At 43.9% G+C, this 25,766-nt stretch overlaps 2 protein-coding genes across 7 annotated transcripts in view; one reads left to right on the forward strand and one right to left on the reverse strand.

The window, feature by feature from the left end:
* The window catches only part of NBR1 (NBR1 autophagy cargo receptor), a 28,129-nt gene extending 25,783 nt beyond the window's left edge, over positions 1-2,346 (reverse strand). Inside the window, 2 exon segments of the mRNA XM_030541001.1 lie at positions 1,711-1,939; positions 2,248-2,346. Coding sequence (XP_030396861.1) covers positions 1,711-1,821 — 111 coding nt within the window. The 5' untranslated portion in view covers positions 1,822-1,939; positions 2,248-2,346.
* Positions 2,347-2,520: 174 nt separating this feature from the next.
* Positions 2,521-25,766, forward strand: part of BRCA1 (BRCA1 DNA repair associated) — a 48,648-nt gene continuing 25,402 nt past the window's right edge. For 3 of the 6 annotated variants that reach the window (XM_030541132.1, XM_030541135.1, XM_030541136.1), the window contains exons 1-12: positions 2,551-2,584; positions 3,592-3,738; positions 3,936-4,066; positions 5,946-6,045; positions 12,244-12,297; positions 12,650-12,730; positions 13,278-13,366; positions 14,545-14,684; positions 15,710-15,815; positions 16,798-16,843; positions 20,088-20,236; positions 21,599-25,060. In XM_030541132.1, coding sequence (XP_030396992.1) covers positions 5,966-6,045; positions 12,244-12,297; positions 12,650-12,730; positions 13,278-13,366; positions 14,545-14,684; positions 15,710-15,815; positions 16,798-16,843; positions 20,088-20,236; positions 21,599-25,060 — 4,207 coding nt within the window. In that variant the 5' untranslated portion in view covers positions 2,551-2,584; positions 3,592-3,738; positions 3,936-4,066; positions 5,946-5,965. Of the gene's footprint in view, positions 2,585-3,591; positions 3,739-3,935; positions 4,067-5,945; positions 6,046-12,243; positions 12,298-12,649; positions 12,731-13,277; positions 13,367-14,544; positions 14,685-15,709; positions 15,816-16,797; positions 16,844-20,087; positions 20,237-21,598; positions 25,061-25,766 lie in introns of all 6 variants that reach the window. The other 3 variants (XM_030541133.1, XM_030541137.1, XM_030541134.1) reach the window with 3 other exon arrangements.

Genomic DNA, 25,766 nt, shown 5'->3' on the forward strand with positions numbered 1-25,766 from the left:
TTCACTGGAATTGTGAATTTAGTCCTTAATATTTAAGTTTTGAACAAAGACTGTTAAAACAATAAAAGTGATCTTAACTGAAATGCTTGCAGCCCTTTTGTTTGTCCAGGAACTAATGACAGCTTTGCTCACACAAAGGACACATGAGTTTTCTGCTACTTCTCTTCACAAATTAGCCATCCAACAGAGACTTCAACAGGAGTCTTGGCTCCATGTCAATACTGGAAATTTGCTACACCTCTTCCAATAACTGTTTACATTGCAAGCTAGAGTCAGGCTACTTGCAGCAATTCCTTCCCTCAGTCCTGAAAGGGCTAGGATGTATTCATGACTGATCACACAGCTGAGTGAGTGATCACTGCCCTTTCAGGTAATTTCCACACAGCTTTTCTCTGTGCTTCAGGTAACCAAGCTTTTCTGGCACTCTGTTTTGTAGTCAATCATTGTGAGAAGCAGGAAACAATAACTAGATTTTGCAGAACCTGCATTAACCTCACTGCTGCTAACCTTAGAGCATCAGGCAAGGACGCTTGTGGTCCAGAGGGCCGCTCCCAGGCCATATTTCCAGACGAAACTGCCCTAAAGCTGATGCCAGCTGTGAGAGGACTGCCCAACTCCTCGATAGGATTTAAAGCCAAGGCCACTCCTTTCAAACGTGGATGCCCAGAACCCAGCTTTCAGGAGCTGAACGGTCTGTGAGATAACAGCTACCAGAGAACAGCACCCATGCAAGGCAGAGTGGGTGCCTGACTCCAGGTGCGGGATTTGCTGCCTGTGCTAACAACGCAGGCCTGCAGGGTGGTCAGGTAGTGAGAGTGCAGTGCCTTGTCCATGCCTGGAGCCTGAAAGCAGTAACGGGCCAGGTAGAGGGTACAGAGTCAACTGGGGGGGGGGGAGGGAGAGAGGATCGGGCCAGGTAGAGGGCTGAGATAGACCTGGCCAGGCTGAGGGAGCAGTGGGGGATCAGGGGGCTGTGACCAGGCTGGGCCCAGGGCCAATGGGGCATCGGGAGAGGGGGGCATCAAGGGGCTGTGACTGAGCCAGGCCCAGGGAGCAGGGCCAGTGGGGCATCGGGGGGGGGGGGGGGCTGTGACCAGGCCAGGCAGGGCCCAGGGGCGGATGGGGGGGGGCAGTGACCGGGCAGGGCCCAGGGGCGGATCGGGGGGGGGGGCAGTGACCCGGCCGGGCAGGGTCCAGGGGCCAGCGGCGGATGGAGGGGGGGCGGGGCTGTGACCGGGCCGGGCCCAGGGGCCAGCGGGAGATCGGGGGGCTGTGACCGGGCCGGGCCCAGCGGGGGATGGGGGGGCGGTGACCGGGCCGGGCCCAGCGGGGGATGGGGGGGCGGTGACCGGCCCAGGGCCCAGCGGGGGATCGGGGGGGCGGTGACCGGCCCAGGGCCCAGTGGGGGATGCGGGGGGCTGTGACTGGGCCGGGCTGGGCCCAGCGGGGGATCGGGGGGGGTCTATGGCCAGGCCAGGCCGGGCAGCCGCGTACCCGGCTGGGGAGTGACGCTGCTACTCAAGATGCACACACAGCCCGGGGGCCTGCAGCGAGAGGTTTGTGAGGGCCCCCAAGCACGGGGGGCGGATCGGGGACCCGCTCGGAGTTCATGGATCTGACCCGGGGTCGGGCAGGGGGCACCGGGGGAAGTACCCGGCCGGGCACAGTCTCCCCCTGGGCCGGGCCACACCGCCGCTGGGGGGTCCTTACCCGCCTGAGGCCGGTCCCGGCAGGGAAGGGGGGCGGTTCAGCGGTACCCTGGGCAGGGGGAAGCTCGCGGCGCCGCTCGCTCCTCACTGTTGTGACAGAGGCTCCTAACATGGCGGATTCACGTCATCTGCCCCGCGCCATTTACTGCCACCCGATTGGTCTGCGCGCCTGCCACTCAAAGCCTCCCTCCTTTGGATTGGTCTCAACAGTGAAGGGTGGAGCCACGTGTCTGGGGACCACAACAATAAACAAGAGGGGAGAGAGAGGCTGGATCCGGGGCAGAGCGGTTTCCAACACCCTCCACTTCCGGGGTGAACTACCGCTGCCGGCACGCAGCCCCCTGAGGACGGCAACTCCCGGCATGCATAGCGTCGTCGCCACAAGTTTCAGCTCACGACGTTCCCCGCCTCACCCAGAACCACAACTCTCAGGATGCCTCACTCTGATTACTACAGTTCCCAGCATACACCACTCCCCAGAAGGTCCGCGTGTGCAGTGCACGCTGGGAGTCGTAGTCCCTGTTGGGGTGGCATGTACCTCCTAGGCTGGGCCTGGCTCCAAACATTGCCCCACTCTGCGAGGGAATCCAGGCCTGCACGAACACCAGGCCTCACAGCTCGCTTTCCGCCCGTGACGGAATAAACAAGCTCAATGGTCACATGGGACAGCACAGCCAATTAGGTGTTCTCCTACCCTAAGTGACCCTCACTTCCGTTTGCGCGAACAGTCATGTGGCTGTGGGGAGCCAATACGGGGACACTCTTCTCCCCATGTGACGCAAACTCAGATATGTGATTGGCTGCTTGGGTGCGGTGGTTTCCTAGGTGATGGAAAGGGCGCGAAAAACCTTCAGCTCGGGTGAGGTGCTGAGAGAGTGAGTATGCGAGAGGAACAGGGACGTGTGGGCGGTGGGTAGTGCCTGGGATGGGGAAAGGCAAGAGGAAATGTATGGGGCCGGCCCTGGAGTGCATGCGTGGGGCAGTACGGGAGGGGTAGCGGCTCGTCGGTGGGGCAGGACGGGGAAGAGGTTAGGCCTTAAGCTGGCAGGGTTCGGGTGTGGGGTAGGGGCCCCAAACTGGCATAGGTCGCGGGTGGCAGTGCATGTGTGGGGTAGGATGGGGGCTAGGCCTTAAGCTAGTAGGGCTCATGGGTAGGGCAGGGCCTGGAGGGGGTTAGGCCCTAAATTGGCAGAGTTCAGGTGCGGGATAGGTTCCTAAGCTGGTACGGCGTGGGGGTGCATGTGTGGGGCAGGATGAGGGGGTAGGCCCTAAACTGACAGAGCTTGTGGGTGGGACAGGCTTTGGGTGCAGGCCCTAAACTGTCAGGGTTTGGGGATGGGGGTGCATGTGTGGGGCAGGGCCCTCGGCGGGGGGGGGTAGAGCTCTAAACTGACAAAGTTTAGGGGCTGGGGGTGTGCAAAGCAGGGCCTCTGGGGTTAGGGGCCAGCTGATGTAGGGTGTCAGGTAGGCTTGATTCGGGCAAGGTTAGGGTGGACTGTGGGCAGATCCTGGCTAGGATAGCCCAAACTGAGAAGGTTTGGGGGTAAGGGGCATGGCGTGACAGGGGTGGGATGGGGTGCAGTGATAGAGCAGATAGACGTGTTTGGGGGAACCATTCACACTCTTGGTTTGGCTGACCTGGCCTATGTCTGAGGAGGGCCCCCACTGTTGTGGTTCTGGGGTGTCAACACTAATTTTTCTTTAAATCAGGGGCTGCTGTGATTGCCCTTGGGCTCTGCAGTTGCTTGCCTGTCTATCCCTCCTTTCACCTGTTCTGTTTGTGAGGGCAGTACTAGGCTGTCTGCCTCTTGTTGCTCTCTCAGTTTCAGCGTGGCTGATTCTCCCTCGGTTTTTTCTGTGTTTACTTTTGTCTTTGCTTCAGTGTAATTTAAAGGCATTGCTGCCCCCACTTGTCTGGGCTTCAGAACTGAGTCTATGCAATAATCCCTTTCAAGTGAAAAGTCGCATACCGGGAAACTGCCATCCTTGAATAAGGTGGCACAGAGCGTCCTTTTGGTTCAAAATCTATGTAAGTGCCACCTGCTTCTGTTGCTGAGTGCTCACTATGACTATATCATGTTTTTGTTTCTGGTCTCCAACGCACATCATCTGAATAGCCCTTACTTGTAAGATCTAACTGAGTTCAATCAATTTTGATTTTGTGTACTCGTGCCCTGATACCCACAACTCCCAAAAGCTAGTTTTATTTCTTGTGTGATCTAATAGGTTTTCCAGATTCCAAGTCTACTATGTCAGCCAAGAAGGTATAAGATTTCTCATTCTGCAGGCGTATGATGTGCATTGCCACTTGCTCAGCTACAGACCTATACTGGAATCATCAGCAAACAGCAATAAAAGTAATAATAATTATGTTTTGTCCCATTAGAATCTTTGCAGTGGCCTCTCTAAAGTATTCACTATGTAGGTATTTAATTTAAAAAAAACCACTTTGTAGTAGGGTGGGTGCCCAGAATCCACCACTTGAGATGAGGACCCTATTATACTAGGTACAGTGTTTACACATTGTAAGAGACAGTACCTGCTCTGAAGAGCTTATGGTCCAGATGCTTAAATAATGGGGAGGGATAACAGGCACACAGAGGTGAAGATCCATTTTGTGCTTTCTTGCATTTCATGTGAGCAGCGGAGCAGTTATGTACATATAGAATCATAGATTATTAGGGTTGGAAGGGACCTCAAGAATCATCTAGTCCAACCCCCTGCTCAAAGCAGGGCCAATCCCAAATCCCTAAGTGGCCCCCTCAAGGATTGAACTCCAACCCTGGGTTTAGCAGGCTAATGCTCAAACCACTGAGCTATCCCTCCCCCTCTCTCTTTAGAAAGAGAATCCTTTCTAAAGATTTTATGCTGGGGGCTAAAGGGATTACCGTTATCAGATAATTCTTATGTTTTCTGCAAGTTAATGTAAGAAATGTTAAATGTTTTATGTAAATCTATCTAGCTTTTCATTAGCTCTGGAAACTGTTCATGTGCAAGGCCCCGATCCTGGAAGCATGAGTCAGTGGAGCTCAGGATTAGACCTCCTCACAACTAAGGCTGCACTGCACTTTCCTCGGTAAAACTTTTGTCAGTCAAGGGTATGAAAAAAAACTACACCCCTGACTGACAAAAGGTTTACTGATGAAAAGCGTTGGTGTGGACAGTGCTTTGTCAGTGGGAGACGCTCTTCCACCCACAAAGCTACCGTCCCTTGTTGGGGCTGGTTTTATTTTGTCGGTGGGAGAGAGCTACACTGCACGCCTTACAGCAGCATGCATAGCCTAAGATACTTGTATACCCTAACCATTTCCTGCTTTGACTATTACAACCTCCTCTGGCTGGTGAGTCTTGCCCACGTGCTCAGGGTTTAACTGATGGACATATTTGGGTTGGGAAGGAATTTTCCTTCAGGGCAGATTGGCAGAAGCCCTGGGGGGTTTTCGCCTTCCTCTGCAGCATGGGGCACGGGTCGCTTGCTGGAAGGGTCTCTCTGCTCATAATGGTCCCTTATGACCTTAAAATCTATGAGTCTATGATTCTTGAGTGCACCTCATCCACTTCTCTTCTGTCCAAAATTCAGTTGACAAAATAATTTCCTGTTAGCTGCTATAACAACATTTCCCCCACAACCCTGAAAGCCCTGCATTTGTTCACCAACCCTCTGCATATTAAGGTTCAAATTTCTGGCCTTCAGGACTATGAGATTCAGTTCCTCTCTATATCTTTAATATAATCTACTTTCATGTCCTCATCTGTTCTGTCCACCAGTGATGCCAGCTTTTGACTTCTCACATAAATCTCTGCTGTTTTCTATGCTGCCTTCTGTGTCTAGAAAACTCTGCTGAAGCCTATTCGCTAAGGCATCACCCTCACTGCATTCAGGTCCCTCCTAAAGACTTACATCTGCCCCAAAGCCTCGAAGAAATAAACTAATTCATATTTTAAATAAAAGCTTGAAAAAAAAGTTCTTCATCAAGAAGTGTACATGAGTTCGCTGAGTCGCCATTTGATCTTATTTTCTGTTACTTTCCCCACTCTACTCTATTCCTCTAGTTTGTGATCACCTTCATATGTAATGTCAAGTCTGTATGCTCGATGTAAACTCTTAGAGCAAGGATCCATCAAATTCTCTGAGGAGCCTAATACATGCAACATAGTACATATTAAGGTAGTAATGTTCACATTGCAGGCAAGGTGAATGAGATACTATGTGCAGAATAAATTTCTTTTTTGTAGATTGCGTTTGGAATTGAGGAATGGAGTCGTCTGTGGCTGCCATTGGAGATGTGCAGAGTGTGCTTTTGGCTATGCAGAAGAACTTGGAGTGCCCAATATGGTATGTCAGGGGAAGAATCTGGACTTCATACTGCACCGGGGTGGGCAAACTTTTTGGCTTGAGAGTCACAGCGGAGTTCCGAAACTGTATGGAGGGCCGGGTAAGGAAGGCTGTGCTTCCCCAAACAGCCTGGTCCCTGCCCCCTATCTGCCCCTCCCACTTCCTGCCCCCTTACTGCCCTCCTCAGAACCTCCAACCCCCCCTGCTCCTTGTCTCCTGACCATCCCCTGCCCCTAACCGCCCCGCCCCCGGGACCCTACCCCCTATCTAAACCCCACCAGCCCCAGTCCCTGACTGCCCTTACCTCTATCCACACCCCTACCCCTGACAGGCCCCCCTGGGACTCCCACACTTATCCAACCACTCCATGTCCCCTGACTGCCACCTGGGACCCTCTCCCCCTTAGCCAACCCCCTCACTCCCTCACCCCTACCATGCCACTCAGAGCACCAGGGCTGGCTGCTACACCACCTGGCCAGAACCAGCCACGCTGCCACGCAATCTGGAGCAACAGGGCAGGCCGACAGCTCTTGCAGTCGCGCTGCCCGGCAGGAGCTCGCAGCAGAGTGCTGGCAGCATGGCGAGCTGAAGCTGCGAGGGAGGCGAGACAGCAGAGGAGGGGCCAGGGGCTAGTCTCCCCGGCTGGAGCTCAAGGGCTGGGCAGGACGGTCCCGTGAGCCTCAGTTTGCTCATCTGCACTTACTCTATGCACAGCCACAGCTGGGGCCCTTTGGAAAATAAATATTTGGGTTTTATGAGGTCCAAGCTTTCTGTATCTCGGAGAGCTTATTGAGAAAATACTTACATCTGCTCAGATCTAAGCATGAAGAGTTAACAGCACCTGGATACATGTAACAAACCTGTTCTAACAAATCCTGCCTTTATTAACAAGGAAGCTTGAACCTCCCTTAACTATTCAGTAGTGGGGGGAAAAAACTGGAACTGGCTGGATCCAAGTGCAGCTTGTGAGAGAGCCTGGATCCTGCCTGTTTGACTCTACACAAGGTACATAGTCCTTCAAAACAAACAGGATGTTAAAATTTTAAGGGTCAGAGTTAAAGCTAGGAAATTCAGAACTCTTGATAAATTTAGGACGACTCTTAATTTCTAAGAACCACATATGTGGTAGAGTGTGCATTTAGTAGCAGATAATTCAGGGATGAAAGGTCTGAGTTGAGTTTTAAACAAGCTTAACATCTAGCTTTTGCCCCAGTGACTAGAAAACGACTTGGCCTAACTGCAGTGGACATGTGATAGTGTGATCTCTTTCATTGTAAAGCCACAGTGTAGGAGACTCTCTATTCTTTATGACTAGTCAAATGTCACTGTACTACCTCTTCTGGAGCATTTAGGGTGTAATAATGCTGTGCGTCTTTGGTGAATCTCTGAATCGCAGCATGATTTGTTATAATGACAATAAATAGTGAACCATTTGAGAGCAGCTAAAATTAAAAGGTCATAATTGCTCAGAGAGAAAATACAGTCCAACACAGTTGTCAAGATTTTGCTTTCAGGTTTGCCTGGTTGCACATTTTCTACCATGTTCTGTTCCCCATATGTGTGTGGAGCTCCCTAAAGTACAGTAGAACATCTTGTGTGAGGAGGAGAGTTTTGCCCAGTGGAACTTTCACCTCTCATGATGGGAGAACTCTGAGAGGCAACATGGATTTGATTCTTAAAGCTAACAGCATATTTGCTAAAATAATAACCATGGAAAAATGCATAGTCTAACTTAAGAACCACTAAGCCAGAGAAGCAGTAGATGGCAATATTAAAAAATACTTCTGGGATTTTACAACACTTACTAATCTCTCGTGGTAGTAATTGTAAGTGAGCAAAAAGCTATGGGTACTGTGGAGGTTGGGTCCATTTATTTTGCATTTTCATGAGAAATCTAAGTAATAAAAGTTGTAATGTTCTTTATACTCTAGCAAATTATCAATTTTAAAAGTTAGGAGAGTCATAAAAATTAAGGATGCAGGAATGAGAGTTAATGCTGATGCTGCTTTTTTGGCTACTATTCTTGTAGATTTTGGTATAGCAATTATTATTTTAGACTATTTTGCAGCAGAAACTGCTTTATTTGCTTTGACCAAGTGTCACAGAGTCCCCGGGCGATGCTCCGGAACTCCTCCCCACCAAGCCAGGCAGGACTTTGGGAGCCTCCTCTCCCTTGGAGCAGACTTGTTCAGGGCAAGAAGCTCACACGTCTTCACCTCCTGGGTCTCTCCTTGGAGCATTCAGCATCCTCTGCCCCTCCGTGTGCTTCCCAACAGCGAGTCCACCCCAGCGGGGTCCTGGGGAAGCCACCGGGTCCTGCACCCCCACTTCGCAGTCAGACGTGACTCTTAGCAGCCAGTAAACAGAGGTTTATTCAATGACAGGAACAGGGTCTAAAACAGCTTGTAGGTACAGAGAACTGGACCCCTCGGCTGGGTCCATTCTGGGGGGGCAGTGAGCCACACCCCCCACGTCTGCCCTCAGCCAGCTCCAGACTAACAACCCCTCCCAGCCCCCCTCTCTCCTCAGCCCCTTTCCCGGGCCAGGAGGTCACCTGATCCCTTTGTCTCCAACACCTTCCAGCTGGCACCTTTGCAGAGGAGGGGCCCAGGCCATCAGTTGCTAAGAGGCAGAGTGTCAGGTATTTAGTGCACTGGGCCCTTTGCTCTGCCAGATACTTAAGAACTGCCTAGGGTACACTGAGGCAACCAACACAGTATTCAGAGAAACATTAAGAACTTTCCCAAGTTTGTCACACCAAGTAACAGTCATTTTGATGTAGCCTTTTAATTGGAGTCATTGTGGTACTTGGCAAAGTTTATATAGCATGTTTTCTTCTCTGCTTTATTCACTGAGGTTCATTGAGCTAAAATCCATTTCTGTGGCAGCTGTTGAAGAAGAATGCTAGCAGTGAACAGAAAATACTTAGCCTGTTCTTACATGCTGCTAATTTCTGAGATTCTGGGATTCTGAATGATCTGTCCTCCTGATGTGGATACAAGAACTGTGAAACCCTTAGGGTTTCACAACATGACTCGGCCTGTTAACAGCATGCTTGCCTAGATATATGACATTTTATCTAAATAACGGGGAATTTTTCCACATGTCGAAGGTAGGTTGTACTTGCTGACTTTAAAATGGCTAAAGCCTGGAAACTGCTCAAGTAAATCCATTAGGAGTATATCTCAAAGCCACAACAACAAAGGATTCAGGGTCAAAAGTGAGTTAATATTTTGAAGCCATTCCTGTCTAACATGTTTTAAGAACAGCGGAAAGAGTTAAAATGACTCAAGCCAAGTTATTTACTAAATGTTTCTTTCTGTACCAGGTGGATTTTGCTACTGTAATTCCCTACTGCATTTATTCGTTTTATTTTTGTACTGAGGCTAGAGCAGATTTAACTGTTTTGACCTTGTCTGCCCATGCTCACAAGAATGTAGGGTTCCATCCGGTGTGCCATAACTAGTTTTGAAAGGTAGAGGAATAGAATTTAACTGTTCTACTAAAAATCACAGTGAGGCAAAGGACTTCCCCAGTGGAATAGCTTTTCTAATCCCTTTCTGGTTTTCTTTTGTTCTTACTCTGTTCCCTCTGTCCCGCTTAGAAATTTATTTCATATCTTCCCTCTAGCGATGGTTGCTTGTATGTGGGAGTGGGGGAGGGAAAAGGTGGGTTGATAGTAGAAGACCTTTGGAGTCCTTACTTCCTATTAAAACATAGTGTGCATTGGATTTTTGGATGGCGGGGGGGCTTAATAATATCATTCACTGATTGAGCAGGTCCTGTATTTATGAGCCTTCACCAATCCAAAGATAGGTGTGTGAATGTTCATTATGAAACGTCATCCTGAAAAATAAGATGCTGAACATGGTGCAGTGAGCCATTTTAGTCAAAGATGTGGCAGAGGAGGAAATGTCTCTCTTAGCCTTAGTCAGTGTTTGTAAGACAAACTACAAGAATGGTTTCAATCCTGTTTGGTTTTTTTATTTATTTTGTGTTGAAATTTTCCTGGGTTCTGAGTTTGTTTGCAGGATGTCTGCCTGGTTTGGGTTATACTTACAGTGCTGGAATGTAGTTATTCCAGTTCTGTGGTATTAGATGAGCATGTGGTACCCTAGCTAGAACTTGCTTCCCAATAACATTGATTTCTGCTGTCTGTGCTGTATCTCAAAAAGCAGTAGGGTTGTATCCAAGCAGGGATTGTCTGTCTGCTTCAAAGCTTTGAGTTAATCTAGCCAAGACATGAGAACCATCATAATCATAGTGAACTTTTTGAGGAGTTTCCAGCATGGTGCAGTTTCTCTTAATTAAAGTTGCACTACTGTACTATTCAGTGCACAGTTTAGGAGTGCTTCAAAGTAGCATCTGCAAGTCACATGTTCTAGGAGATTGGGTCCCATCTCAACAGGCTAGAGCAGTGGTCCCCAACCTTTTTGTGGCCAGTAGCACATTCATGTTTTCAGAAGAGTGTGGTGAGTGCCAACAATTTTTCAAGGCTTATTTTGTATTTGTACATTAAATAATACGAAAAACATCATATTTAATATAACATAATATAGGAATCCAGAGAGAAGCCGGAGAGAAGCTGCAAGGACCGAGAACACCGGTGCCTGCGGCCCCGGAGTTCTTTGTCCCCAGCAGACACAGGGCTGTGGCTTCTCGCTGGTTTAAGCCACGGCCCCATGCCTGCCAGGGACCGAGAACACCGGCGCCCACAGCCTGCGGCCCCGGAGTTCTCTGTCCCCGGCAGGCGTAGGGCAGTGGCTTGTCTCCCCTGCTGGGCACTAGGCAGGCCCCACGCCTGCTGGGAACAGAGAACACCATGCTCGCAGCCTGAGTTCTCTGTCCCCGTCAGGTGCCAGGCCACAGCTTCTCTCCCCTGCTGGGCACTAGGTGGGCATACATAAATGCCCTGGCAGGTGCCATTGCACCTGCGGGCACCATGTTGGGGACCACTGGGCTAGAGGAATGCTGTCTAATTGGGAATGAAGCTGTTGGCCCTCTGGAAACTACAACCAGTATGGAATGTGGCAACCGATCTCCCCAGCAACATGAGCTACTGCAAATACATCAAACTTGTCTTCTGCTCTCTTCAGGGCCTCACTATATACTACTATGTCAATTCAAGGACTCAGTCCTTCTCTTCAAGACACTAAATGGTTTGAGTCCAGGATATTTAAAAGATCCCTAAAACTCTAGGACGAGGACTGCAGGTGAAAGTGCTGCTTCTCTGGATCAATGGAACTATCCACAGCAAAGATAAAGGTCATTTGTGCAGGAGACAGAACTTTCACGGGGGAGTCTATCCAAGACTGGAACAGACCCCCACAGGGACTAAGAACTACCACAGCCATCTCCCTCTTCTGCTCTAAATGCAAGGTTCACATCTTTCACATTGCTTTTGCTAATGTAAACACACAGCAAAATGTACATATATTAAATTGATATAAATAAATAATTTTTAAAAATAGAGTAAACCACTCCCCACACACAGTTTCTTCTTGGGAGAAAAACAGAAAAAGAGGATCACACATGACTGATACTAATCATATCACTTAATGCACTTCTGGAAAATAATCATATTGCAGTGATGAGGGTCACATAACCTGAGTAGAATAGAATTGGTATAGGGAAGGCTTGTATTCCCAGTGTTTCCACAAGGGGACAGAGTGGAAGAGGATGTGTTTTGTAGCTGCAAAACAGCTTGTCCCCTGCCATACTGAACTGGCATTTCCAGAAAGCATACCTTTTAGGTACAGAGGAAGGAAGAAAGAAATTGCTTTAGAAAAACTAATACTGTGGAATAGGCTGCACAACTGGATAAGTCAGCCACCTTGCCTGGTGCCCGAACAAAAATTATGTTGAATATAATAGCCCACCTTAAATGATTACTTTCGTTATAGTTTGTATGGCATTTTTTCATTTTGTGTGTGTGTGTGTGTGTGTATATAAAATCATTTTTTCCACTACATGCATCCGATGAAGTGAGTTTTAGCCCATGAAAGCTTATGCTCAAATACATTTGTTAGTCTCTAAGGTGCCCCAAGTACTCCTCGTTCTTTTTGTTGAATATTCTGCTTTTCTTGGCAAAGATTATGTTTTGTTTTCTAGTTTAATCAAGATTTTGTCTTTCTTTATTTATTTTTGTTGTATTGTCTTTTCAGATGTATAACTGTAAATATTTTTTTCCTCTTTCAGTTTGGAGTTGATAAAAGAGCCAGTCTCAACAAAATGTGACCATATATTCTGCAGGTGGGCCTCCAAACTTCTTCAGTGCATAGTGCTCTCTGAGCATACTCTCTCCCAGCAATGCTAATGGAGTAGACTACTTAATAAATTAATGATTAGCTATTTCAAGAGAAGAAAATCCATTCCAGCTGGAACTAGCTGCAGCTTCGGAGACCATTTCAAAAGAGAGATGCTCAATTTGGTTTAAGCTCTGTAGTAATAATGTAGGTACTCAGTTTGACAATGACAGATCTGTACAGAGATGAGGTTATCCTAGCAAAGTGAAACCTATCAAAATGGGTACTGCTTTTTAGAAAAACCAATTTCTTCTGTTAAAACGTATTACCAGCATGATTTTTCCTCTTTCTTTTAATAGATTCTGTATGTTTAAACTTCTCAGCAAAAAGAAAAAAGGCCCAGCTCAGTGTCCACTGTGTAAGACTGAGATTACCAAAAGGTAATGTACTCTCGGGACCATGGCGTTGGATAGAGAGAGAGCAAATGGAACTCTAAAACAGAAGATCTTGTTTTGTGCAAATGTCTTCACTTATAAAGAACAAAAATTTGAAAGAGTAGAAAAATAGGAAGAATTGTCTCTTAGCGTTTTCTGTGACCATCTCCAAAACAGCTGTATGGTTCAGAATCTACTCCTAGGAAATGTTTGTGCTGTAAAATATCTCAGATTTAACCATTGTTTAACCATCACAGGCAGTTTCTATGCTAAAGCTACATTAGAATAATTAAGTATAAAATTGTAAGGATAATGTGTACCACCTCTTGGTTTATTCTAAAGTGAATAATGCTTTAATTACAGTAATACTGGCTATCTGGCTATAGCATCTTTGGGAATCGAGCCTTTGCTCCTTGGAAACAGTTCTTAGCACTGCCTCATTTTACTCATACCCAGTTGCATCCCCCTCCTTACCTAGCTCAGATTCCCAGGGAACTACTGGTAACTTACCCATGCCTTCCTCTTTGACACACATCTGTTGTTTTTGTTTCAGAAGTCTTCAGGAAAATCCAAGATTTAAGCAGCTAATTGAAGGACTACTGGAAACTATCCATGCTTTTGAACTTGACACTGGAATCAAGTGTAGGTATTGCTTGTCTCCAAGGGTCTGCACTCATAGTAAACTTTTGGGCATTTGTGTCAAAATTATGCATCCAGTACCATAGTCAATGTGTAAAACTCCATGGGGTGGGTTTTTCAGAAGTGCTTAGTTATTTAGGGCCATAAGTTGTAAAGAAAGTCACCCCGGCACTTCTGAAAATCCCATCCCAGGACTTCGAGGATCGTTCTGTGTGTGGAATGACTACGGTATCTGACCATATTTTCAGTGTTCATCCGAGATATGTTTGAACTTGTGTTAGCTAATTTTAATTCTATAACCATGTCAAAAGTCTTGTCCTGCTTCCTCTCTTCCCGCTGCCCCCAACTCCTCTTACTGTGTCTTTAGTTTCTTCTATTTATTTTTTTTAACTAAACTGTGATATAATTAATTTTTAGCCTAATGAGACTGAACTGTGAAGCACTGCACTAATTACATTTAAATGTACACTCTCAATCATGTTGTTCTGATATGAAACAATCCTTTCTAGAACACTGGAACTGGTAGACTTTTAGATACATATTTTTGTTCGTATTTTGGGATAGGGCTTTTTTATGGGAAGGTGTTTTGATATATGGAGTTGGACAGTTCTCAGTTTTTTTAATTGTTTTGCATCACTTTAAAATTACTAGTTTTAGACCCTGATCCTGCAAGCTGATCCATGTGGTCGTACCGATTTGCCTGGACGATCTGTTTTTAAGATTGGGCTTCAGTAAAATTAGTTTGTAAGGAATTTCTCATGAGTCTAGGTTAGGGATAGTTTTGTAGTGTAAAATTAATGCTAGTAATTTGTTCATTGCTACTCTTAAAATCAATAACTTTATTTTCTGGGGCTTGGAGCATTATGTACAAGATACAATTGTACATACAGAAGCTCCCCGACTTAAGCAAAGTGTTCTGTTTTGGAAGGCCTTGCGTAAGTTGAGTTTTGTGTAAGTCGGGAACGTACCTTTGATAATTACGCACCAAAAAAAAAAGGTGTTTATGGAACTTTTTCCGTAACTCTGGATTTCCGTAAGTCGCGTTTGCGCAACCCGGGGAGCGTCTGTACAGGACTTCTGTTACTGTTGCACATGATGTATTAGTGTCCAGTTCATGGTTATTTAACGGTTATGGTGGAAGAAAGTTAGTTTCCTAATATTTTTCTTCTATCATTTCTCAGTTTTAAACAGTCAGGATTTTTCTAAAAAACCTGTAGAAACCAGTTCTACTGAGCTTCTGTGGAGGGAAGGTTCCATTATCCAAAGTAAAGGCTACAGAAACAGACAAAAAAGAATTCAAGAACAAGAAAATCCAACCTTGGTAATTTTTCTCTTCTATTTATTTTTAATCTGGAATATCATCCGATGGCTAGTGATTTAGGAATGCAACTCTGAATTAATTTAAATGAGCCAAAATCCTTATATTGTGGTGTTTTTAAATGACTATTTGACTGAAATAACTCTCCTTAAAGATGTTGCTTGAATAAAAGGGCTTCATTACTTTTTATTATGCAAGATTGTAATATATATTAATTGTTGCTGAAATTACTGCTATGAGGTTTTTTCTACTAATGTATAATGGTGAATCCTAACTGAATAACTATTAAAAGGACATTGCAGACTTTACAAAAAAAAAACTATAAAAGAAAATTACTTGACATTGTAATAGCCCGTAATAACCTTGAAAAATAACTTTTCAAATGTTACACTGAAGCAAGTGGAAAGGCATCTCCCGTGAGAGCTGACAGTAGCATGAGCTTCTGTTGGATGGTTTTTCTAGTCCTGTGCAACTGGTGATGTTAGGGAAAGAATTGATTTTTGCAGCAGAGCTTTAAAAAAAAGGTTGTTTAGTTTACAGTCTACCTAAACACTGGCCACTGTTTTTAATTTTTTGGTAGTAAAGTGATGAATTTGAAGAAAATATTCTTGGCTATTTATAATCAAAAAGAGATTTCCCAAATGGGTGGTAATTTTTTTTTTAGCCTAAGCTCGTTCCCAGGACTCATTAGGACACTTGTCTGATCTGCCAAATGTTGAATATAATCCTATGCTAAATGTGGCAGAACTGTAACAGAAATGCTTTGAAATGTTAAATGACTAAAAATTACATTTCTGCTTTTACAACAGAAGAATGTTTATTAATTGCAGAATACCTCTCAAATAAATCAGTTAAAGCCACTCTCATGAACTGCACATGTTAAAGTTCTATACTGAGTCTCCAGATACTTTATGGAGCATAAGGTAGAATGGTTGTATCTGACCATCCTACTGATTATATAATTCAGCCTGACCGGCTTACTTTTGTTTTTTGAAGTAACCACTTCCTCTGTACTCTTTTATTGGCAGGAAGCTAATGCTGATGCCCAGGTTGCAGACAACATGGTCAGGAGGAGTTCTCTCAGAAACAAAAGGCAGAAATGTGAATCTGGTAAAGCAGTGTACATCGAATTTGGTAAGAACCCCTGTGTGTAAATGTACTAATGTAAAGCATAATAATGCTTGTTTAGCACCTTCTGCCTGTGAATAGCAAAGTGTTTTACAAGCAATTCTCTCTGTTTCATACAGAAGAACAAGGGACATTTTAATTGTATTGGGTGGGAAATTCAAAACTGATTAAATACTTTTTCAAACAATGTGTAATTAAAATCTGAAACTCACTGCCACAGGCAGTCTGTGAGGCCAAGAACTTAACAAGATTAAAAAAGGATTGGATAATTATATGTATATCAAGAATATCCAGACTTGTTAAAAATAATGATGGTAATTAAACCTTATGCTTCAAGGCTTAGGCCAATCTCTAACTGCTATCAGGATGAGACCTAATGTTCGGGGCAGACTATCCCACATCTGCCTACTGTGGAGTTTTGACACCTTCCTCTAAAGCAGCTGGCACTGTCTGCTGTCAGAAACAAGATACTGGACTAGGTGGACTTCAGGTCTGATTCCATATGACAGTTCCTGTGTTCCTAATTAATTTAGACTTGCACCATCCTTGGGAGTGCAGAATTCTCCACTTATGAAAAGGAGATAAACTGAGCCACAGAAGCCTGAGCTGGGATTAGAATATAGCCAGGGCTCCCAACTTCCAGTCTCATGCTTTAGACACTAGCCAGTGCCTTCTGTATTGGGTGAAAAATTAGAAACTCAGATCAGAACTTTTCTTCTTTCACTAGCTGTCTCTGTATAAAAAGCTTTAGTACATTGTTTTGTGCTGGGGCAACAATGTATCTGCACAGAGAAATTACACCCAGCATAAATTGCTGGCATGATCAAGATGGAGTTCACATAGTACAAGCTGAAAGAACTTAATTGTGAGAGAGACCAGGGAATAAGTGCTTCTGTGAATACAGCACAGTGAAACAATGACAAATCCTGGTTTGCTTTTTGGGTCTTCTCAGCTGGAGTGCTAACAGCTGATTTGGGTTTTTTTTCAGGATCTGATTCTTCTGATGATCTTTTTGAAAAAGCAGGTGGTGGTGGGTAAGTAAAAGAGAACAATACTTGGAATGTGGTTGGTATTTTCTAGTTTATCTTGTTTAACTACTCCTTGTTGGGTCTTAGAGAATCAGATGTGCTGCAGTGTTGTCAAGAGGGACCTATAGCATTTAGCGGCACTAGGCACCTTTGATGGACTTTCCAAATAGATGACGACAATGCTGTGGTAAACATTATTCACAAAACGTGTATGAAGACGTGTTTACACTTAAATCCAGTTTCTACTCACATTCTGCATTCCCTTGACAGCTAACATTAGTGTCCCAGGATTCACATCCATAAGTCACTATGGAAAATATTACGCTTTTCACCAGTTGAACCTTCATACATTTCCAGATACCATTGTTTTTCCACACTTTCAAAAGAGAAGCCATTCCTAGTCTTCCAACTTCTTCAGAGTAGCCTCCTTGGTTGGTATGTATATGATCCCAGATAATTAAATTCATCTACTGCCTCTACAGCTTGACCATTAATCGTAATGTCCACTTGTATCATGTTGTTGTTGATCATGGCAACATACATGCATTCCATTTTTGCCACATTCAGGAATAGTCCATATTCCTGATTACATGTTTTTACAGGCTTCATTATTTATTGCATTGTGTCTGTGGTTGCAGCAAAAAGTGTTATATCATCAGCATATCTGAGGTCAGTTAAGAAGCGTCCACCAATGGAACCTCAGCTCCTTCCACTTTTTCAAAACTTTCCAGGGCTTGAATTTTAATAAATTTTGTGAACACGTGGAAAAGACTCGAGGGGAAAAATGCACTGTGGTCTCTCACTCTGCTCAATGGAAAACCAATCTCTGCTTTTCACACCATGGCCTGTTGTTGACAGAAGAGACTTGCAATGAATTTAAGTAGATGCTTTGGAATCCCTGTGTCTGCCTATATCCTCCAGTGATAGTTATGTCAGATGGCATCACGTGATCAATGGATGTTTGTACTCCTTGGGTTTTTCAGTGATATGGATATTTGCAAATTTGATCCCCTATGTCTCATTCCTCTCTGAAATCACATAGTTGTAGTGGTAGTTCTGCTCCTATCATACTTCATGGTATCCTGAATTATGTAGAGCAGCACTTTGCTCATGTGCTATATCAGGGAGATGGTACAACAGTTACTGCATTCTGTTATATCCCTGTTCTTTGGCAAGGGCAGAAAGATTCCCTTTGTCCAGTTGTTGTCCAGCCAGTTGTTAGTCATCCATACATCATATCAGATTTTCCACGAGGTCAATATTGTGGACACCATTTGCATTTAGCAATTCTGCTGGTATGTTATCCACCCATGGTGCTTTCCTAGGCTTAATTTTCGTAATATAACACCCCACTTTCCCTAAGGATTTATGGCTTCAGCTCTGTATCTCTTCTCTGCTGTCATGTATTGTAAGTGGTTCTGATAAAGCATGTAGATTGGTACAGTAATTGCTCCCCTTGCATTTGATATCATCTTCAGTAAGAACTCTGTCATCGTAATCTTTTATTATGGGTGCTCGTGGGGAAAACTTTTTAGTAAGGAGACTGACCACTGGGAGAATAGCTTTTTTTTTAAAATTACTGCCTTTATAATTCTCAAGTTCCTTGCATTTTGCCCTATTGTGTTTGTTGTCATAAGAACATAAGAATGACCATTCTGGGTCAGACCAATGGTTCATCTAGCCCAGTGACCTGTCTTCCGGCATTGGTCACTGTCGGATATTTCAAGGAGAACGAAAAGAACAGGGCAATTATCAAGTGCTATAACTCCTGTCCTTCAGTCGCAGCATCTGTCAGTCTCGTCTAGTCTGCCTTTGAATCCATCTGCTCAGTTCCTTGTATTTTCTCCTGCATTCTTCAGTCTCCACACCTCTCTTTCACTCTGCATTGTGTTTTTGCCAGCTCAAACAACTTCTCCATTAACTGTAGTGCCATCTGATGCTGGCTTTTCAGAATGTGTTGTTTGGAGGCTTTGAGCATGCTAGTTTTTCATTTTATCCCAGAGCTTATTCAGGTTGTTCTCCTCTTTCACCTGTGACAATGACTCGGATGCATTCTTTACAAAAATCTTGTAGTTTTCTTTGATTTTGGACAGGTCCAGGTGTAGTGGACCTGCCAGACATGTTATCTTAAGTTTTAATTTTCTGTTCGAGGCAAACAGTTGATGGTCTGACTCACAATCTGCACTCAGGAAAATCTTTGCCCATTGGATGCTTGATCTCCAATGTCCCTGTATCATTACATGGGTGATTTGGATCTTTGTCACACTGTCAGGTGACCTCCATGTCTATAAACGTCTAGGATGTTGGGTGAAGATGATAATTCTAATGACTAGATGATTAAACAGCAGAATTCAACTAAACACCTTCCTCTCTCATTTTGTAAACCCAGATCATTGTTTCTCATTACTTCTTTGAGAGCTTATAGCTCGAACTTTCTCATTCAGGTCTCCAGTTACCAGGATGATGTCTTTACTTGGTGTTTCAATGGGTGTCTTTTCAAACCAATCATATAACTCATCAGCTGCATTGTCATCAGCTGCTGTCGTAGGAACATAAACCTATATGATCAATGTTAACTGGCTTATCTCAAAGGCAAATTCTGATTATTCTGTTGCTGACTAGATTATGTCCAAATACATGCTTGGATGTCTCCTTGGATATGATAAATGTAACCACTTTTTCTCTCACTTTCACAGAGCCTGCATAGTACATGGCATACCCATCCATCATCATAAAATGGCCCCTGCCATTCCACTGCAGCTCTGAGATTTCACATATGTCTATCTTACATCTTTTTTCAATTCTTTGGTCACAATGGCAAGCTTCCCTTCATACACAGTCCTCATGTTCTAGGTTTCTATTCTGATGATTCATTTATGAAGGTTCAGATCATTCTTTTCCATGGTGCAAACATCAGGTACTGTATTTTCCAAAAGATTTGGTACAGCACCATCATAACCACAACAGTTCATTCTGTCTCTCTCTCTATCTATATGAGATAGTGAAAAATCAGGTGCAAGGGGGAAAAAGACTTCAGAAACAGTTACCCACACTCTGAGGGGAGAAGCTGGGTTGGATGAGAATGAATCCTGCAATACAATGTCTTCAGAGGAGCAGAAATAATAATAATAATTATCTGGTAAATAACCTTTGTTTGCTATTGGGTATAAAATAGTATCTTCTGATTATGTCAAAGCATTATTGCACTTGTGACTACATGGATTTTCTTTTTCACAATCCTTCCAAACAGAATGGGAGACAAAGAATTATTTCAGACTCCACCTCAAAAAGGAGAGTGTGAGGAAGAACTAAAGTATGCTGAGAAGGAAAGTGAAAGTCCATACAACATGTGGCCTCTCAAGTCAGATGCAGGAGAAATACTTTCATCAGATATCTTAGGTATGTGTGATATTTTTGTGCCAGATAGTACATATGGAGAGGAAGGAAGTTTGAAATTATAGTATTAAATTTGACTTCCTATAAATTAAAACGTCCATTTCCATGTTTAGGTAATGTGCACTCTCAGTACTGTACTGAATTCATTTTTGTTAATGACTTTGGCTAGAGTGTGTGTAGTTATGAGGCAAGCTGTTTACAGATTAAACACACACAAATGTTAGGCATTTGATTGTCAGTATCAGACTTGTTAGCAAATATTTAACTGTGTGCATGGAAGCAGAAAAATGAACTTGTTTAAAGTGCAAAACAAATTCTTTTCTGCATGGGTTCTTATATCACCCTCATGACAGTAGTATCTGAGTACCTTCCGGTAGTGCATTAAGCATCACTGTGAACATATGTCACATGTGGTTCAGTGTTTCTCCCATCCTCTCCACATATGGGGAATAGTGTGTGCAGCGAACTGTATTGGTAGGGTTTTGTTTTTGTTTTTAAATTAAAGAAGACAAGTTGAAAAAGTGCATCTTGCACTTGGAGTGCAAAGTGGTGAGGGTTGCGATGGTCCTTAGTTCCTGTGGGAGTTCATTCCACAGTCTCAGAGAAGCCTCTGACTCCTGCACAGATGAGCATTACCCTTATGGGAAAAGTTCCATTTTACCAGGGCAGCAGAGTAGTTGACCAGAATCCTCATCTTGGGGATTTAGTCATGTTTTAGGTGTCCTGTGCTCAGGCCAAATAGCACCTTGAAGATAAGGACAGAGACCTTGAACTTAATTCAATCCAGAGAAATTTCAGGAGCTGCAGGGGTTAGTGAGGCTCTTTCATGCCTGTATAATCAAACTACTAACTCGTAGTTCTGTCTTTCTTTTGCTGGTGAACTTTCTGTTAGTTCCAGGTATTCAAATAAAGTCTGCTTTTGTAACCTACTCATACTGGTTGTCAATTATATTTCTAAAAATGTTTTGAAGGATTGGCAATTGAAAGACTCGTAGTTTAAATAGAATAACGTGCCCACTTAAAAATGCAGAAAAATGAGGAATGACTTGGTGTTAATTAGCCTTTGAATATCAGGGAATAGGACAGCGTAGAGGAAGTAACAAAAACTCTGAAATTAAGTATCCTGGAAAAATGAGAGATGAGCTAGGTCTGGAATAATTAAACAAAAGATATCATCTAGTGAGTCTGATAGTTGTACCTGAGTGTGCATGTAGGTAGGTTTTTTTAAGCTATAACTAGTTTTTATGAATAACATTTAAAATTCTGCGTATTAGCAAACAAAATATTAGCAGTTAAGCACTTCATTATTCCTGTGTATGCAAACCCTGAGGTGCTTAACAGCTTGTAAGTCTTATGTATTTTCAGGTGAATGTGGTGTCTCAGAGGAAGACAGCAAAGGCATTTGGAACAGCATCGAAGATTTAGAGGCTGCTCAAGTGAATGTGGCTGAGGGTCATTTAAAGGAAAGCCAGGGCATTTCTGTTTCAAACTCACAGGCAGAGCAGTGTGACAGAACAGCCAACGCCAGCTCTTTGCTGAATGAGGACACAAGTTTATTCTACAGTGCAGAAGAAATGGATGCTGGGGAAACTCCATTCAGTAGTAAAAACAAAGAGTCTGGTTTAGCACATAGCTCAGAAAAGCAATTAGATAAAAGCAAGAAGACAGGTAATGGTGTCCAGCATACTGAAGCTGTAGAAACATGTCAACCTGAGAGTAGCTCCCTGCATGAAAGGGAACCTGCTTTGGAAAGTCTGTGGCAGCCTAAGACTCTTCACAGCAATCCTTTGAGTCAAGTTTCTGGGAAAAGACTGAAGAGAAGCATTCAAAAGGTCAACGAGTGGTTTTCTAAAAGCAATGAGATGCTGTCTTCTAGTTCCTCCCAGGATGCTCCTGCTGGGGCAACTGACACAGAAGATGGAGATTCATATTTATCAGATAGAGAGTCCTGTATTTCAGAGAAGACTGACCTGATTGTAAACTGCACAGAAGTTGTGATGGGATGTGAAAATGATAGGAGTTTGTCAAAATCAATTGTGCATAACATTGAAGACAAAATATTTGGGAAAACTTATAAAAGAGAGAAGAAGTCAAACCCCCTAGTCCACACGAGAGAGATGCCATGGAGTCCAAAAATGGAAGATGTTACTACTGATGTGAAACCCTCAAGTAATTCCGGAGCAAGTAAATTAAAACGGAAAAGAAAGACTGCCTCTGATCTGCAACCTGTGGACTTCATCAAGAAGAGAGATGAAAAGGATCTAAAGAAGCACTCTGAGGGTGTTAATCAGTGCCTTGTTGGTAGAAATGCTGGAAGGAAAGAAAGTGGTGAAGGTTCCACTGTTGTTAATGGGAGTCCCATGGGTGTGAAAAATGGGGACAGTATACCAGCAGAACTTCCCCTCCAAGAGGGGAAATCCATATTGAAAAATGATACTGAGAAAGTAACTTGCAACAGCACTGATGGAGAGCCAGCACAGAATACCTGTGACCGAAAGAGTAGTAAAAAAATGAGAAGCTCACAAACAACAAGAAGCAGACATTCAGGTAGGCCTGTGTGTTCTCTGCAGCTGGTAGTGGATAGAAACTCAAGTTGCCCTGATCTGACTGAGATGCAGATTGATAGTTACCCAAGCAGTGAAGAGCCAAGAAAAGGTGATTCAGAAAAAAAACGAGTCAGACGCAGCCGGAGGCTTCAGTTACTGACTGAAAAAATGACAAAAGAAACCAGGAGAAGAGGTGAGCCAAATGAGAGAGCAAGAAAGCATGCCAGTGAAAGCAAAGATTCCTCCCCTGGGTTACAGAGGAATGTATTGGTACATGTCCCTGAATGCAAAGACCCTGATGAGCAGCAGGATGTACTGAACCATAGCATACCTCTGTCAGACACTGATCTGAAGGGCAATGACTTGCAAGCAGATAAAACACACCGTAATCCTGAAAATTGTTCTGACGGTATGCAAACTGGAAAGGGCCTCTTCTATGTCAAAATATCAGTGGAGGATTTAAATGCTTGTTCTGTTGTGCCTGATACAGATTCTCAAGTTTGTGAAAATCAAGGCAGCCAGTCACTCTTGCAGCCTCATTCCACAAATGTGGATCAAGCTGCCTGCCCAGTGCAGAATTTGTCTGAGAATAATCAATGTGCTGCGACTGAGCCCAAGAAGAAAGAGTTGTGTGCGGGTTCACCCAAGACCAATAGACATTGCACAGAAAATGACTTGGAAAGGTTCAGAAACCCAAAGTCACCTGAAGCTAAACTCATTTCAGAGTTGAACACAGAAACTGAAGACAGTGAGATAGATACACAGTACCTCCGAAATATGTTCAGACATTCAAAAAGACTATCATTTACCCTTCATCCTAGTCCAGTGAAGGAATCGGTGACAGAAAGCACTGCTTCTGAAACTCTAAGGAAATCAGGTGCTAGCTGTGTAGAATATAGGCATAACAATAGAGACTTAAAAAATGAACCTACATATGTTAAAAAAACAGTGGGCCTGGATGAGGTTTGTGAGAGAGAAGAGCCTAAAACATCTGACTCTGCTAAAGGTATTTCTGGGCATAAGCCAGGAACTCACTTTTCCAGGGACACTGAATATGGACACGTTGGTGATGATGGCAAGACTATTTCACAAGTTCCAGATCAAGTGCAGTTATTCTCACCACCAAGAGCAGCCACAGCCAAGATTAAGAGTAGGGGCAGACTGCAAAAACGAAGACAACCAAAGGAAAAGAGAATTTCACCTGAGATAGTGATAGAAAGTCAATTAAGTCAGAACCTAAACAAAAGTAATGGAAGCCTAGGTGACCGGAGTAATATAGAAGAGCAAATTTTCCAAATAACTGATTTAAGCACAATGAATGAAACAGAAAGCAATCAAGGAGTAAAAGCTGAAGAAGCTGAAAACAAAGGGCCGGTATTAAATTTACAGCCTAAGCCAGTCCTGGTATATCCTGTAGTTTGTCAACAAAGCCCTGCTGAATTTAGCTGCAAAGTAATTGAAAAGAATGGTTATGAAGGGGAATGCAAACAAGTAAAGAGTGATAAAGAACAAGTATTCCAAATTGCCAGCGTAGGTGTGCTTGAGTGCTTAATTTCAGAGGAGGCTCTGGAACAACCCACTGAAGATACTAGTGATTTTCCATTGCTGTCAGAGACCCCTGATGGCTTATTGTGCTCTGCTGGTGACATTAAAGAGAACATAAGCATTTGTGAAATAGATAGGAAAGAAATTTCTGCTGTATTTGTTAAAAAGAATCAGGAACCCTCATTAAGAGAACTGAACAGTGGCAGCAGTAGTTCTAAGTCTAAGTCTCAAAACTTTGTTCGGGAACCCAGAAGACCCGCCTGGAAATTGCAGTCCTCCGAGGAGGAGTCTAGTGAAGATGAAGAACTACCGTGCTTTCAGGCATTAATATTTGGCAAATCAGCAGGCACACCATTGCAGCCTACAGAACAGATCATGTCTACAGTAGAGTCTTCATCCCCGGCAGAGATTCTAGCATTGCTGAACAGTAGCAGTGGCAATAATAAAGCTGTACAGAAAACACCTCGAGTCAGCTTGAGAGATATGTGTGTTTCTCCAAGCCAAGAGTCAGAATGCTCCGTTAACTTATTTTCTTCCCAGTCCAACATGTCAGAAGATTCAACCAATAGACCACAAGAGTTGAAGACGCCCATAACATTAGCTCCTTGTTCCAAAGAAATGAGCAGTTCGAATGTAAGCAGAGAAGCTAATCCAAATGGTAATGAAGAGCTGACAGGAAGAAAAACTGATTTGGAAGGTGGACACCAACTAGACCAGAATGTGCAACCACATTTAGGTACAAAGGAAGATATCCTTGCTCCAATTTATTATTTGTATTACTGAATAGTTAGGAGTCCCCTTGGGTCAGGTGCAGTACAAACACAAAACAAAAAGACGGTCCATGCACCAAAAGCTTACTATCTAAGTAATATGCAATCAAATCAGAAGCATAAATAAATTATTTACTTTTCTGCGTTTTTTCTTCATTTTTGTTTCCTTTAAGTTAAATTCTCATAGTAATTCTTAGAGCAGAGAGGAAATGACTAAAATAGAGCCTGGAATTAATTTGGCCCCAGCACCTGTTGACCAAAGTGTTGAATTTCATATAAGAATTTGATTCCTGGGTCTGCTGACCAAACTTCACTGTTAGTTCTAAGGTGGTTTTCCCGGAAAAAATATCCACAGAAACGGAAATTGATATCTCTTGCTGTTCAGTTCTACATTACTTACTACTCTAAGGCCATGTCTACATCTAAAATTTTGCAGCGCTGGTTGTTACAGCTGTATTAGTACAGCTGTATAGGGCCAGCGCTGCAGAGTGGCCACACTTACAGCAACCAGCGCTGCAAGTGGTGTTAGATGTGGCCACACTGCAGCGCTGTTGGGCGGCTTCAAGGGGGGTTCCGGGACGAGAGAGCAAACCGGGAAAGGAAACCAGCTTCGCCGCGGTTTGCTCTCTCGGTCCCGGAGCCAGCCAGCAAACCGCAGGGAAGGAGACCTGC

This window comes from Gopherus evgoodei, chromosome 23, assembly GCF_007399415.2.
Source record: "Gopherus evgoodei ecotype Sinaloan lineage chromosome 23, rGopEvg1_v1.p, whole genome shotgun sequence".
In the NCBI taxonomy this organism is placed as follows: Eukaryota; Metazoa; Chordata; order Testudines; family Testudinidae; genus Gopherus; species Gopherus evgoodei.